Source organism: Cibotium barometz, chromosome 48, assembly GCF_041138505.1.
Source record: "Cibotium barometz isolate CiBa-2024 chromosome 48, ASM4113850v1, whole genome shotgun sequence".
Lineage (NCBI taxonomy): Eukaryota > Viridiplantae > Streptophyta > Polypodiopsida > Cyatheales > Cibotiaceae > Cibotium > Cibotium barometz.
The window spans coordinates 46193200-46208625 of record NC_141093.1 but is presented as its reverse complement, the minus strand read 5'-3'; the positions used below and the strand labels follow the sequence as shown (position 1 = coordinate 46208625).

The window sequence follows — 15426 nt, the reverse complement described above, 5'->3', positions numbered from 1 at the left end:
AACCTTTCAGAGACCAAGTCATTAGGTCTTGGGACAGTCTGCATATGGAGGAAGGGGAAACAATGGATGAATATAATCAGAAATTTTGGGACTACTACTTACAAGTCCTACCCTTCCGTCGGGTATCCAAGAAGATGCAGTTGGAAAAGTACAGAGCTGGGTTGAATATGAAAATTCAAACCCAGGTTAATACGCAACACTTCAAGGATATCCAGAGCTTGATGCACGCTGCTACAGTGGCCAGTCTTGTACAGATGGAAGATCCTTCCACACTTATGTCACTGCAAGCAGGACTCTCGAAGAAACGAAAATTTGAAGTCGGGAGATTTCAAAAGAGGTCTGAGGTTAGAGGGGAAAAGAGAATGATGCCTTATCAGAAGCCGAGGGGTGGCCGGTTTAGAAAGCCCTCCAGGGATTTCAGAGGCAAAGGCCAGTGGACACCTAAGCAAATAGAGACCTTCCGTAAGGAAGGTAAATGTTTTAGATGCGGCAAAGAAGGGCATGTGGCTGCCAAGTGTCCCGACAGGCCCTCCACATCGAGGGGAACTGGGGCAGAAAAGTCACAAGGGCCGCCTAAGACTACAATGAGTGGAATCCCTGATATTCTGGGAAGCAATGCCAATCCCGCCGCTAGGGAGCTTCTGATGACATGGGGGAAGATCCGTGATCAGCCCGCTTTGATATTGTTTGATTCAGGGGCAACAGATAATTTTATATCACAGGATCTCGCCATAAAACTGGGAATCAAGGCTGAAGAACTTGGAAGAGAATTAGATGCAGAACAGATCTTCCAAGGAGAGTCAGTACCAGTCACTCCCCTGATTGGGAAGCTGAGGGTTCACATTCAGGAGTATGTGGACCAAGAGGACTTCCTGATCTCACCCCTCAGACATTATGATGTTGTTTTGGGCACCCCGTGGTTCCACCATAAGCAGGTGCAAATTGTATATCCAGACAGACTCCTGAAGTTTGTACATAAAGGTAAAGAGATGCATTTGGAAGCCAGGCAAAAGGGTGATACCATTCCCCTTGTAAATAGTGTGGCCGTTGGCAAATCAATAAAGAATGCTGTTTTTGTAAAGGACAAATGCTCGAGTTTTACCGCACACCTTGTCTCCAGATCTCACCAGAGGGATTCATCATTCCGCCAGGATACATACAACTACATTTGCCTCATGCACTTTGGATTTCTCTTGGTTAGTTCAGGGTCTCCTCACATCGACTACGCATCGAGAGCGGACGAGCAGAGGGCATTCCACGAGAGGGTCGCATTTGTACCTTTTGTGATCTACAGGAGATTGAGTCCGAGGAGCATTTCACTACCATATGCCCCATCTACTATGCCATCCGAGGTCAATACCACTGCCTCTTCCGCGACGGGTTTGGACCTCTTACTCGGGTCCTACTTTACCCAGACCAGCGATGTCTCGCCGCCTTCCTACATGAGATGACTCAATATCGAGCCACACTCATGCGTGCTCAATTGCGTGACCAGTCGGGGCAGCCAGATCCTGCTTAGAGGCCCATCACCAACTTCTTCCGACTACCAGATCCAACACCCCAACTGACCCGGCGTCGTACACGGGATCGAGAGCCAGAGCCTCGCTAGATGAGACAGCGGACTGATTCACTTTTCTGCGCACGGACATACCTGCTTTCTTCTCTAGTTCCGACACCTGACCGACCAGGGTCTTTGTGGCACTAGTTCAATGCTGAGTCATCTCCCGCCGACTTTAGCGACGACAGACTTCTAGAGGACAGCCCTCCATCATGGCTTTTATGCACCCCTGTTCAACACCAGAGAATCATTGATATCTAGCTATCTATTGATATATTTTTATAGATTTATAGACATATGGATGTACATGGATAGTTCTATCCTTCGTGATATTACTTGTTTTTTTATGCTACGGGATTGTGGGTCCGTTTTGAGAACACACCCGCCTAGTGCATTGTACAAGATTTACTTTAGTCTCATAGGCCTTTTATGGTCTCCCGTAGACTTTAATAAACTCTCTCTCTCTCTCTCTCTCTCTCATATCAGATCGCCCAACTGGGGTCACCGTTGCATACATTCGTCATAGGGCCCCCCATCGCCCCAGATGTGCTACCGCCACCAGGCAGCACGATGTCAGAGACCAATCATCCATCGCAAGATTCTTTTCGACCCACCCGACGGCCCCACTGTGATTGGCCTTTGACTACTGCCCTACCCTCCCCCCTTTTTTTGTTACCATCAATCTGGTGCACCATTTTTTTCCACATCATCTGCAGATCAATCTGGAGATTGCTAGACACTTTTTGTATTTTGTATTTTGCATCAAGATCAGTATCAGTATCAGGACTAGACCCACCGTCCATCATACATACATACATATATACATTGGGTAGACACGGTCTGGATAGTCCGTTTTGAGACCACCACCGTCATGTCCATTGTATCAGTCACCTTTAATCTTATAGACCTTCACGGTCTCCTAAAAACTTTAATAAACTCTCTCTCTCTCTCTCTCTCTCTCTCTCTCTCTAGTCCCATGGGTCTGTTGCCCCCTATGGACAATAATATACGTCTACTTCTCTGCGTGTGTGTGTGTGTGTCCCCCTGAGGCGTTGGGATAGAAGGTACACACAAAGACAAGAACTTGGGTTCTCTTAGCAGGTACCAAAACCCCTCCTCTTTGTCGAACCAGCCAACTTGAATTATGTGTGCCTGATAAGCAAAATAATCAACTTTTAATCACATACTCTTAATAATTTTCAATAAAGTTTATGATCGACTTACTAAGTATTAATGCTAATAAAACAAAAAGTGCACAAAGAACTTTCTCTTTACTACTACCAATCATCTTTACTTGGAGAAACCAAATTACAAATAGGATGTTTCAGGTTCACAAATTCAATCCACCATATATTGCATTAATCACCAATAGAGAATGCTTAGTTTACGACTGATCAATCAGTTTTGCAATGTGAAAGCTTGATAGCTAGAATCGTTGGAAATAGAAGACTTTCTACTTACTTCAAAGAATCCAATCGAATATGACATTGACAAGAACATGTAATATTCGTAACAGATACAGCTAAGCATGAATATCGAAAAAAAGTAAAGTTGCCTCTTTACAACATCGCTAAGTTTTTGAATTGCATGACCTATATCAAACCTAGAGCAGTCATTGGAGATCTCTAAGAAAACAACACTATAATGACAGGCTTGAAATTAATTCCATGCCTCAATTAAACCAACTTGCTACGTCCCATTCAACACTTAAGCAACATATGCTCTATCTATACCACACCATAAAATTAATACACGGGACCTATTAGTGTGGTTATACTCTCCCGCTTTGTCTCTCCTCCCTTGTGCATACATAGATGAATGAGCAAGCCTGATAATACAGACTTTAACGTGTAGAAATCCCTTCATCACTAATCGTGCTAAACTAGGAGTACTCTCACCCATATCCCCACCTCCCTTCTTCCCCGTTGGAGTCCTCTCATGCAGCATTGCCCCATTTCCCAATCCCCCTTTCCTCCCTCTCGAAGTGGTCTCTCTCTCTCCGAGTGTAAAGCCCCCTTCTTGGAACTAGCACTCGAAGGCCAATCTTGGATTGGTGCTTTAGACATAAACTATCAGGGAAATGATGCAACAAATGGAGGCCTTCAGGAAAGATCCTCGGTTGCAGCATCTATTTGCCCAAGAGGAGGCCCCAATTATAGCTCAGGATGTCCCAAGATCTCCGGTACAAGCGGAAGTACAACAAGACGTTAAAAGTTGGAAAAGAGGAAGAACCCTTGACAAGCATGCAAAGAAGAAACATCACAAGAAGCCTAAAACTTCATCATCTTCCTCCAATTCCAGCTCCTCATTCAGTACTTCATCCTCGTCTACTTCTTCCACATCCTCGGAAGAAGTCAAAAGAGACAGATACTAAGGGTGAAAGGAAAGGGTTTCATCCTTGAAAGCCGAGGGGAAACCCACTACCACCAAGAGGATCTAAGGGTAGATCCAGGTTTACTCCAGAGCAGATTGCCATATTCAGGAAGGAGGGCAAATGCTTCCGATGTGGGCTAGAAGGGCATGTGGTTGCCCAATGTCCTGAAAGGACTTCAACATTGAAGGGGAAAGAGGTAGAAAAGCCACCAGAGCCACCTAGCAAGGCTGTAGGAGTCCCAGATATTTTGGGATGCAATAAAAATCCAGAAGAGAGGGAAATGTGTCTAGCATGAGGCAAAGTTAGAGACCAGCCAGCACTTATCTTCTTTGACCAAGGGGCTTCCGATAATTTTATATCTGAAGACTTGGCCATATGACTTGGGATCAAAGTGGAAGAATTGTGCAGGGCCTTGGAGGCTGATCAGATGTTCCATGCCGATCACCCCACTTATTGGGAATCTGAGGCTTTATGTACAAAACTATGTAGATCAGGACTTCTTTGTGTCACCTCTGAAGCATCATGATGTAGTCTTAGGGATACCGTGGTTTCACTGCCACAGTGTACAATTAACTTTTCCAAATACAGCATTGCAGTTTGTACATAAGGGTAAAACCCCGAAAGATATTGGAAAAGAACAAAGGGGAAACCATTCCCATTATATTAGATAACTCTGTTGGAAAAGAAATAAAATCTGCACTTTCCGCGTACATGGTTTTTGTAAGAGATACAATGCTAGATGTACATGCTGACTTTAATGTGCATGATGAAAATAATTTTCAGTTTTTGAATAATTTTAAGAATTGCTTCTTTGAAGCAATACCAGACCAGCTACCTCTAGAGAAGCTAGAAGATCATATGATAGATCTAATGCCAGGGAGTGAGCCCCCAAACAGACCACCCTATAGAGTCAGTGCTACTCAGAGGGAAGAAATTATGAATCAAGTGCAGGATTGGCTGTCCAAAGGGCTGATTCAGCCTAGTTTCTCACCTTTTTGTTCACCTGTACTTTTGGTGCAGAAGAAAGATGGTTCATTCAGGATGTGTGTGGATTATCACGCTTTGAACAAGATGACCATCAAGAATAGGTTCCCCATTTCTCGCATAGATGATGTATTGGATAAATTGGGGGGAGCCTCAGTCTTTAGCAGGATAGACTTTAAGAGCGGATATCCTCAGATAAGAATACAGCCACAGAATGTGTATAAGACAGCTTTTAGGACCACCTTTGGCTTGTATGAATATTTAGTGATGCCTTTCGGGTTGTCAATTGCCCCTCTGCTACTTTTAACAGGATGATGGATCGAATATTCAGGCCATATAGACACTTTGCTGGCACATTCTTTGACGACATTATTATCTTCTCAAAGTCACAAGAAGAACACCGAGAGCATTTAGCCGTGGTATTCGAGGAGCTGCGTAAAAATCAGCATTCATAAATGGAAAGAAGAGTGAGTTCTTCCTGGGAGAGATCCATTATCTGGGCCACATTATTTCCAAGCAAGGAGTTACAATGGATCCTGCTAAGATCCAGGCCATAAAAGAACGGCCAGAACTGCGATTAGTGCATGAAGTACGGAGCTTTTTGGGCTTATGCTCCTACTACAGAGGGTTTATCCGACATTTCGCAGCCTTAGTTGCCCCTCTACATGATTTAACGAAAAAGAATGTCACTTTTACATGGGGGGTCAAGCGGCTTTCAGTAGCCTAAAAGAAAAGCTTACTATGGGACCAATTTTAGTGGTTCCTGATCTATACAAGCCCTTTGTTGTTGAATGTGATGCATGCGGGGACAGCATTGGAGCAGTGCTCCAGTGGGATGGGCATGTGGTAGCATACGAGAGCAGAAGGCCCCGTGATGCGGAATTACATTTAGGGGTCTATGAAAAAGAATTATTGGCTGTGATCCATGGTCTCACCAATTGGAAACATGACCTTTTGGGAGCTGATTTTGTTGTTAAGACGGATCACCAAAGTCTCTAGTACTTTCTGACACAGACAAAGCTATCTGAAAAGCACTTTAAATGGGCAAATTTGCTGTCCATGTTTCATTTTCAGATTGTGTATGTACCTGGAGTAGAGAACAAGGCAACAGATACTCTGTCTAGGAGACCTCAAGTGCATAATGTCACTATTGCCTATCATCAAGACTTACAAGATATGCAGTCCCAATATGCAAAGGATCCAAACTTTGCGGAAATTTTCCAGCAAATGCTTGAGGGACAGTCCTCTAGTCAGTACTCCATGAAAGATGGATATCTCATGAAAGCTGATTGCCTATGCATCACCCGAGGGTTAAGGCAGAAAATCATGGAAGAATGTCATGCACCACCCTATGCAAGACACAGAGGGATTGCCTCAACCACCCAAGCTTTGGAAAGATACTTCTTTTGGCCAAGAATGCGAAAAGATTTGTATTAGTTTGTCACAGAATGCCTAACTTGTCAAAAGGTCAAGTATGATAGGCATAAGACACCTGGTCTTTTGATGCCACTCCCAGTACTAGAAGGCACTGTGGGAAAGTATAGCAATGGACTTCGTGTTTGATCTGCCAAGATTGAAAAACGGGAATGATGGGATATGGACTGTTATTGATCGCTTCAGTAAGCAAGCTCATTTCATTCTAGATAAAAAGACAATTAAGGTAAATCATATGGCAAGGGTGTTTATTGCACAGATATTTTAAGCACCATGGGATGCCTAAGTCCATTGTAAGTGACCGTGATCCCAAAATGACCAACCTATTCTAGAGAGCTTTGTTTGACAACTTGGGGACGAAGTTCAATTTTTCTTCTTCATTTCATCCTCAAACAGATAGTCAAAGTGAGATAGCAAATTCCACTATATTGGATTTGCTTAAATGTTACGTGGCTGAGCAAAAACTAAGTGGGAAAAGTATCTCCCATTGGTGGAGTTTGCCTATAATAATACAGTGCCTAGCTCCACAAGAAAAGCTCCATTTGAGGTCATCTATGGAAAAGTAATTTTACCCCCAATCCTTCGGACAAAGGATGAGATTTTTGCAGCTGATGAGTATGTCAGAGATCTCGAGACAGCTTTCAGCCAGGTACGGACAGCCATAGAGAGGTCTCAGTTAAAGCAAAAGGAAGCTGCAGATAAACATAGAAGGCAGCTTGACCTCAAAGTTGGAGAGTGGGTACTTCTAAGGTTTGAGAAGACAAGGCTCCGCAAGATGAAGGGTAAAGAAAAGGCGTATGCTAAACTATTCCCCGGGTACTATGGGCCATTCGAAGTCATACATGAGATAAATCCAGTATCCTTCCGATTGGAGTTGCTAGATCACTGGAGGATTCACAATGCATTTCATGTGAGTCTTCTCAAAAAGTACCAGGACCAGAACCAATGGAACCGGTTCTGGAAGATCCACCAGTGGTGGAAGATTTGGAGGAGATCCTCCAACCAAAACAAATTGTGTACCATACTGTACATAAGGGCCCCCAAGGCAAGAAATTTTACAGATACCTTATAAAATTTTAGAACTATTCGGCATTACATGCCAAGTGGATGGATGCAGACATGTTGTCTGACCATCTAGAGATCTTGGACATCTATAAGGAAGCTTGTTGAGGACAATTGATTAGAAGCCGAGGGGATGTCACCACTTATAATTAATCATTGGATTAATAAAGTTGATCAAAGTTTGATTTGAATCAATGCATTATTTAATGGTCAAAGAAGGGCAGATTCCAGTCAAGGACTTGACTCAGGATTAGAGACCCAGGTAGTTGTTAATTAAGAATTTAATTAATCAACCAAAGATTTTGTGAAAGGACTTAGTCAAAGCACTGACTTTGTCCTAAAGGAACTTGGAGGAATCCAAGTGAAGGGGAATCGGACCCCAATGGATTAAGTCCAAGGAACCAGATTATATTAAAATGAGACTACCGGCCCAGTGGATTGGCAGTAGCAATTCCAAAAACTCGGGAGAATACGGGAACCGGCCCAAGGGTTAGACTAGGTGATGGTGCTTAAAGAGTTGGCATGAGAATAACAAAATGCATGTAGCGACGTGTGTCAACATCTCTGGTGTTCATGTACTAATAGGTGAAGAGCTCTGTGGAGTTCAGAACAAGGAGGCTTTTGACAAAATACATAGTGGTTGTGACATGGATGCTCATGGAGTAAATGCATCTAAGACATGTGTCGAGCTCGGTCGTGGAAATCTCACCCACCAACACGTAATGTTGTAGTCTCAAAAGTGCCCTCAAGATAGTTGTGTGATTGGCTTCGGTCACCTGAGAACCCAGTATTGACTTCGGTCAAGAGACATTGATCTTGGTCAAAGGGATTTGACCTTGGTCAATGGAGTTGGATTGACCCACCAGTATATGTTTATGTTGTGTGCACGCATGTGGGCAATGGGGATGCTCACAAGTCACTAGGATTAGTCCAAGAAATGAATATTTTATTTGCATGCAAAAAGAGCTAACATTTAGTGGGTCCCATGTCTTGGTGCAAGGATTAAATGTGCAGGTATATAAGAAGGTTCATTATCCCCAGCTTCATGGAGCCTACCGGAGCTACCTACGTGCCACATGGTGGTACCTACCTAGGAGCTGCATACACATAGACCGGAGCTAACTAGGTCCAAGGATTAAATGAGACCTAGCTAAGCTTAGGTGGTAGGTTAGGAGTAGAATGTAGTCTAGGATTGCGAAATGTAATCTTAATGAGGATGAGACTTATCTTCCTCACGTACTTTGAGGCTGTGCATTATTGAGATGACTACGCTCACACAAGAATGTCGTAAAGCTGAACTTTGATCGTGAATAAAGAACCTAGGGGGGGTCCAGCGCGGCATGTTGTCCTAGACCCTTGTGGTGTGCTGCACGGGTATTTTGAATTTGGCAATCTCGATGTTCATAGCGAAGAAATGCTTGTATTGATCCTATTTTGTAGAGATTTCACAAGTGTAGATTTGAAATTTTGGTAGGAAAAGCAAGTAATCAATGCAGTGCCTAGTTACAACACTCTTTAGCAATGTGTCCGAAGGTTTCACAGTACTAGCATTTGATGTTCTTCTTTTGTGCTTTCTTTGCATCTTCGGTCTTCAATTAGAGTTGTTGGACTTACCCTTGCCCTTCTCATTCACCATGAGAGTTTTTTCATCCGACTGATTGTAGATGTTCTCCGGGGCCTCCTCCTGTTTGATAACAAAGGTGCAAGCTCTTCAAGCATCATAGGTTTGGATCAATCACCTACGGTAATTGTAGTCACAAAGCCTCTATATGCCTTGGGTAGCCGGTGGAGCACCACGAGTGCTAGTTGGGTTGAATCAACCCTAAGCCAACTGGTCCCTCACCACTTTCAACTTCGTGATGTGGTCATGCACATTGACTTCTGCATTTAGATCCAGATTGTAAAGCTGATGTTGAAGGGTCAAGATCCGTGCGGTGTTGTCTGTCTCGTACAGGTCCTTCAGAGTGGCCCATGCTTCAATCAAGGTCTCTGTCATCTGGATATGCAGTATAGCCACATCAGTGCTCATGCCAATGATTATCACTAATGCATGAGCATCGCGATCCTCATAGGCCTTCAGCTCGTCTATGTCAATAGGCTGTAGCAACCTGCCTTTCTGATCCACAACTTCCTTTGGCTTTGGATCCCCTCCCGTCACAAGCCTCCACAACTTCCGGGCCACCAAGTGGCTGCGGATCTTCACCTTCTATAAAGGATAGTTCGTCCCGTCCAACTTCCCAAACCCGCCGAAGTTGGGAATGAAAGAAGTGGGGATGTAAGAAGAAGAGGGACAGGGAATTGCAGTAGAAGAGGAAGCTACTAATTTGGCCATCATGTCCCCTAGATCTGAGTCTTTTACTTGCTGAAAATTCACAGCAAAACCAGCACAAAGGGAACCATGAACCAGAGCGCTTCTAGAGGCAGAAGACTCCTTCCTTCGCAATGGATGTTTTCGTCAACTATTGCTTTGATACCATGTTAAAGATCACGCCAAAAGAACAAGCATCCACGCAGCAAAAGGATCGAATAATAGTGCTGGAATAAACTCAGAAAGATGACAGCAAAACAAAGCTGACATGAGTGCAAGAGTACTCCTGTATAATCTCCACAACTATGGGCAAAACAGTAGGCCAATAGGCGCCTACGCACAGGTACAAAAGCTGAGCACTCAGGGGTGAATACCATACAGCAACAAAGCGAAATCTGGATCAGATTCGTGTCAGAGATAGTGTGGGAAGAGGGGCTGGGGGCAGCCTTATATAAGGCACAGTCTGTCCCAAATCATACTGCCCCCAGAATAGGCGACCATAAAAATGCCATTGGGCTGGCCTAGGTGGCTGACATTATGTCGGCCAAGTTGGCCGACCTGCTGGCCAACAATGCCCCAGAATGGGGGCTATTCAGCCAGCCCCCCCTCTTCTTCTCTATGCCCCTACTTTGGGGCTTGGGCTGGCCTTAATGCCAGGCCCCCCTTCTTCCCCACAAAACCCTAATGGGTTTGCCCATGGGCTTGCCTCATGCGGGAGCCCTATAGTGGGGCAGTGACCCTTAACTTGTAACAAGGAGACCATCTAGTTCCCCCGTTAGCCACCCTCGTCGCCAATTTGCAGGAGGTTATTTACAACCTGTGCTTATATGAGCATGTGACTTCAAGTTTCAGAGTGGCTGCTGAGATGCAGGATTGTCTTTGCAAGGCTTGGCTTGCAGTGCGAGAGGTATTCGTGGGATGTATAGGCCTCCACCTTGGCTGTTAGCATTGTGTCAGAGATTCCCTAGGATGTGAGCTGAGTTCTCTTGGAACATGCTGGTTTTTTTTAAAGCCAGCTTGTTTCTCTTTTCCCATTATCAGTGCCTATGGGATTGCTGATTTGTAGGATTGTATTGTGAAGCATCAATAGATGTCGGAGAAATGAACACATCTTGTTTTGAAAGTATACTTATTTTCAAAGGTGGAACTAGATCATCTTTCACATTTCCATTCTCAAACTACTCTTGTTCACCTCTCTTGTTTGACCTCCGTGTATGTCACATTGATGTGAGAGCTTTGGCGTGGGCAAGGCAACATCATCATCTTCCTAAGCAATGTCACGGGCTGGAGGCTAGAGCAACTCCAGAGTAGCCACAAGCAAACAATAGCCAGATTTTCATTGTCTACAAGCCAACTACACACAACCACTCTCCTTAACATAAAACTTCCAAATACCAAATGTACTAGAAGAATGTTATTGATGGCTTGATGATTTGGAAAAGGAATGAGGAGTGCAATGGGGACGAAGATCAGTGGACAAATTTGCCCGAGGTATCTAAGATAATTATTGGTGTAAACAAAAGATTTGCATGTGCTACTACTACATTAAAGTATGTTTTATGAAATGTGGAGTCCCTCTTCTTTGTATGAACAAGCAATGGTTGAGCCATAGAAGAGGGTTAAATGTTCGACAATAGATGAATTTAGTCTCTTTCTGTTACGACCCTGTGTTTTTCTCTGGACAATATGCAGGTGTGTACGGGGACATGGTGGACAGTGTGAAATGGCATCAGGTGGGAGTGAAGATGGAAGCCCATGTGTGGATAACCCCATGTGTGAAAGGGGGCAAAAAGATTTTAGCTTAAAAGGTTTAAAAACCTTTGTATTCATTTATAAAGCTTTTCATTAAAAAAACGTGGCCCATAAGCTATTTTGGGGCCACGTGTGCTTTTTGGGAAAGAGGAGGGGCTGGCAGGCAAGGAGGCGCCTAACTCTTGTGGAGGTGTGTGCTTCTTCGCTGAGCAAGGCTGGCGGGCAGCGCATGAGAGAGGAGAGCTTTTCTGGAAACAGGGCGCATACAGGCTGCTGGCGTGGAGAGACTTTCTGAAAACAGGCGGCTGATTGCAAGCATGGGAGAAAAGCTCATACAGGCAGGCTGCACTGATCACAGGGTGGGCAGCGTTGAGTACAGGCCTGGTAACACAACCACAGGGGTCTGCGCATCTGGCTGCACCTCTGTTTTTGGAAGAATTTGTGTATGGGCTAAGCTTCCTTGACTGGCTGCTGCTGTAGATACAGGCGCCTGGTTTCATGGGGGAAAAGTCAAAGGCTGATTGCTGGCTGTGCTACAGAACTGAGATTCAAGACTCCTTTCTCTCTCTCTCTCTCTCTCTCCCTCTGCTGAAAAGTAGACAAGGGCTGGTTTCTTTGGACACAAAGGTGGACAGGGGCTGGTTTTCCATGAACATAGACATCATGTCGATGGCGTTCAACTGATGGAACTTTCAGCCTTTCTTTGCTTTGGATTCGGAACTGTTTTGGGACAGTTTATGGGCTGTTTTTGTCTGGTTGCAAATTCAGCTATGTGCTTGGGTCTTTGGCTGCAAGTACAAGGTTATGTGGTTATGTTTCTTGGCATGGGAGTGAAGCAAGCTCGCATGGCTGCGTGCTCATGGAGCAGATTGTTTTCTCTTGCTAGAAAGGAACAGTGGGAACTACAGCTATGGGCATCTCTATGTTGCCAGATGTTTCATGAGGGAACAGGTAACTAGATGTGTGCCGTTGTTGGCGAGGAAACATGTTTTTGGGTTTCTCCAGGAGATAGGTCACATGCAGGCAGAAGGTACAGGAGTGGACACATGTTTGGTACAGCCTTGCTACTGACAAGACAGGGGTCAGGGAATCCATGACAGAGATGGATAGTACCCTTGGAAGGTAGAGAGGGTTTGTACAGGTGTGTCAACTGTATGGTATGCTGTGCTGTGATGCGAGTTCTCTTTTGAGAGACAGTTTGGGAGTCTGTGTTGTGATGCAGAAGCACTGGAAGGTCAGGGTGTGATGCTGTTCATAGTGTGAGAGGCTATGGATGGATGTGGCAGCCTTGATCATGGGAGAAAGCTTCTGTATGCAGACTCAATGTGAGAGAGTCTTTTGATTTGAACAATGGCTGGACTTGTTTGGGGATGCCGTGTGGACAAGAAGCCAAATGCAGGTTCTTTGCAGGCTTCAGGAGTTCTACTGGGACGGCTGAGTTACCAGCCTTATATTGTAATCAAAGCTCTTATAATCAATTAAAGAAATACCGCAAGGGGCGCCACTGCGATTTGGGGCCAATCGGTGTCCGTGTACTTTTTGCAGGAGCACTCTAGCTCCCTCTGTTTGATTTCCTTTTCTAGGTCCTCAATGGTGTTGAAGTGTTTTATGTGCAAATGTTTGTTCCACTGCCCTTTGGTTTTCTGAAGGCCGGTTTACAAGGTTCCGTTTGCCGGGACACATCGTCGACTTTCTCAAGGAGGCGAGCTCGTGGTTGTCTCATGAGAGTCACATTAAAAGCTTCAACATGAGGAAAGTGAAAAGGAAGTGCAGGACACAGTACAGGATTTTGTGTCTTTGCCTATATGAGGTGAAGAGCAAGAGTTGAAGATGAAGTTCAGGAGAAAAGACACCAAGAACAAGAAGTAGTCGGCCAGGAACAAGAAGCAGTTGAAGTGTTATGGTGCAGGAGATGCGTTGAAGGCTATGGCTTTCGACAGTTTGTCACCGGTGGTATCTTCATAGAGGCTTTATGGGTTCGGAAGACAGTTTCTTTCTATGTTTAGCAGTGGTGATCTACTATGCTTCATCGAGGACTTGTGCTTACCACTTGGGTGGAGTGCAAGCAGGTTTTGGGTGCCTGAGGATGTATCAGATAAGGCTCAGATGGAAGTGGAGGAACTTGACGAGGTTCTTATTCATGAGCATATACTGGCACATAAGGAAAGAAAGGTACAAGGTAAAGTTTCCCGTCGCTATCCTGTGAAGTTCAAGAGCTGTTCACTGATGGATGCGAAGTGGATGGAGGAGGTTCACTGATGGATGCGAAGTGGATGGAGGAGGGTGACTTAGCAGATTCACCTCAGGAGTTGCAGCTTTATCTTGATGCCTATGAGTTGGAGTCGACTCTTGTTACGGCTCATTCAGGTTCAGCAGAGCATGGGTCTGGAGCATTGCCTGATGCTCAAGAGGGGGGTAGCACCTCCGCTCCCTTGTTACAGACAGGCTCATTTGTTATCTAGGAGTCGCTTGGTGACATCTTTGTATTCACCCGAAGGTACTGAGGCTGACAGTACATCTGCTTATGGGACTTCTATGATATTGTGTTCTAGACACATGAGATGATGGTAAAGTTGGCAGTCGCGCGCACCTGGAACTATAACTGCAACTATGGATAACTCTATGGAGGACATAAGTCTTGCGAGCAGTCCTAGAGTTGGTTTGGTTCATGGAAATATGGATCGAACTCTATTTGTGCATGTATGCATACACTTTTTGAGGTAGAGGTATTTTTGTATTCTGGTGCCATTGGATCCTGGTACCATTGAGAATACATTGGGAAATACTCTGCATTGTGTCATATGCTGCATGTATGTTGGTATGATACATCAAGTGCTTTATTATGCTCATGGGTGTGACTCCTGCGGGATGGCCATGAGACATATGTGGGAAAGTACTTGGTAGATGTAGTGTTTGGATGCATTGAGTGCTTGCATATGCTCATGTTTTACCTTCAGTCGTGGGTCCTGCGGGATGCCCATGGGCGTAAGGCTTGCGAGCAGCCCTTAGACTGTTACTTTGGAGTAGGTAGAGCATTTTGAGGAGCATATTGTTTGCGAATGCATATGTGTGTCATGCATATGTTTGTCATATGTAGAATGATGCATGGTTTTGTTTTTGGCTAACACAGTTAACGTGTTTCCATTTGGTTTTAGACTTTTGCTGTAGGTTCTGAAGGAACAAGCAAGAGGACAGTGTGGCTTATTGTGCAGGATGATTGTTCTATCATCCAGATGCATTGGAAGGCCATTGTTTCTGCCATATGGGATTCTTTGCTCATAAGATGCTTTAATGTGCCATTGAGTGCAATCGAGGACGCTTGCCATTTTTCAAGAGGGGGGTATGTTACGACCCTGTGTTTTTCTCTGGACAATATGCAGGTGTGCACGGGGACATGGTGGACAGTGTGAAATGGCATCAGGTGGGAGTGAAGATGGAAGCCCATGTGTGGATAACCCCATGTGTGAAAGGGGGCAAAAAGATTTTAGCTTAAAAGGTTTAAAAACCTTTGTATTCATTTATAAAGCTTTTCATTAAAAAAACGTGGCCCATAAGCTATTTTGGGGCCACGTGTGCTTTTTGGGAAAGAGGAGGGGCTGGCAGGCAAGGAGGCGCCTAACTCTTGTGGAGGTGTGTGCTTCTTCGCTGAGCAAGGCTGGCGGGCAGCGCATGAGAGAGGAGAGCTTTTCTGGAAACAGGGCGCATACAGGCTGCTGGCGTGGAGAGACTTTCTGAAAACAGGCGGCTGATTGCAAGCATGGGAGAAAAGCTCATACAGGCAGGCTGCACTGATCACAGGGTGGGCAGCGTTGAGTACAGGCCTGGTAACACAACCACAGGGGTCTGCGCATCTGGCTGCACCTCTGTTTTTGGAAGAATTTGTGTATGGGCTAAGCTTCCTTGACTGGCTGCTGCTGTAGATACAGGCGCCTGGTTTCATGGGGGAAAAGTCAA

The 15426-nt window shown here is 44.9% G+C and overlaps 1 protein-coding gene across 6 annotated transcripts in view; it reads right to left on the bottom strand.

The window, feature by feature from the left end:
* Positions 1 to 15426, bottom strand: part of LOC147611224 (uncharacterized) — a 216210-nt gene that overhangs the window by 67860 nt on the left and 132924 nt on the right. For 2 of the 6 annotated variants that reach the window (XR_015263894.1, XM_086785283.1), the window contains one exon: positions 2631 to 2710. The exons of 2 other annotated variants lie outside the window; for them this stretch is intronic. Coding sequence is in view for 2 of the 4 variants with exons in the window: in XM_086785283.1 (XP_086641409.1) it covers positions 2631 to 2710 (80 nt within the window). In the remaining 2 variants the exon portion in view is untranslated. Of the gene's footprint in view, positions 1 to 2388; positions 2711 to 15426 lie in introns of those variants that run through there. 2 more of the 6 variants (XR_015263895.1, XM_086785282.1) reach the window with 1 other exon arrangement.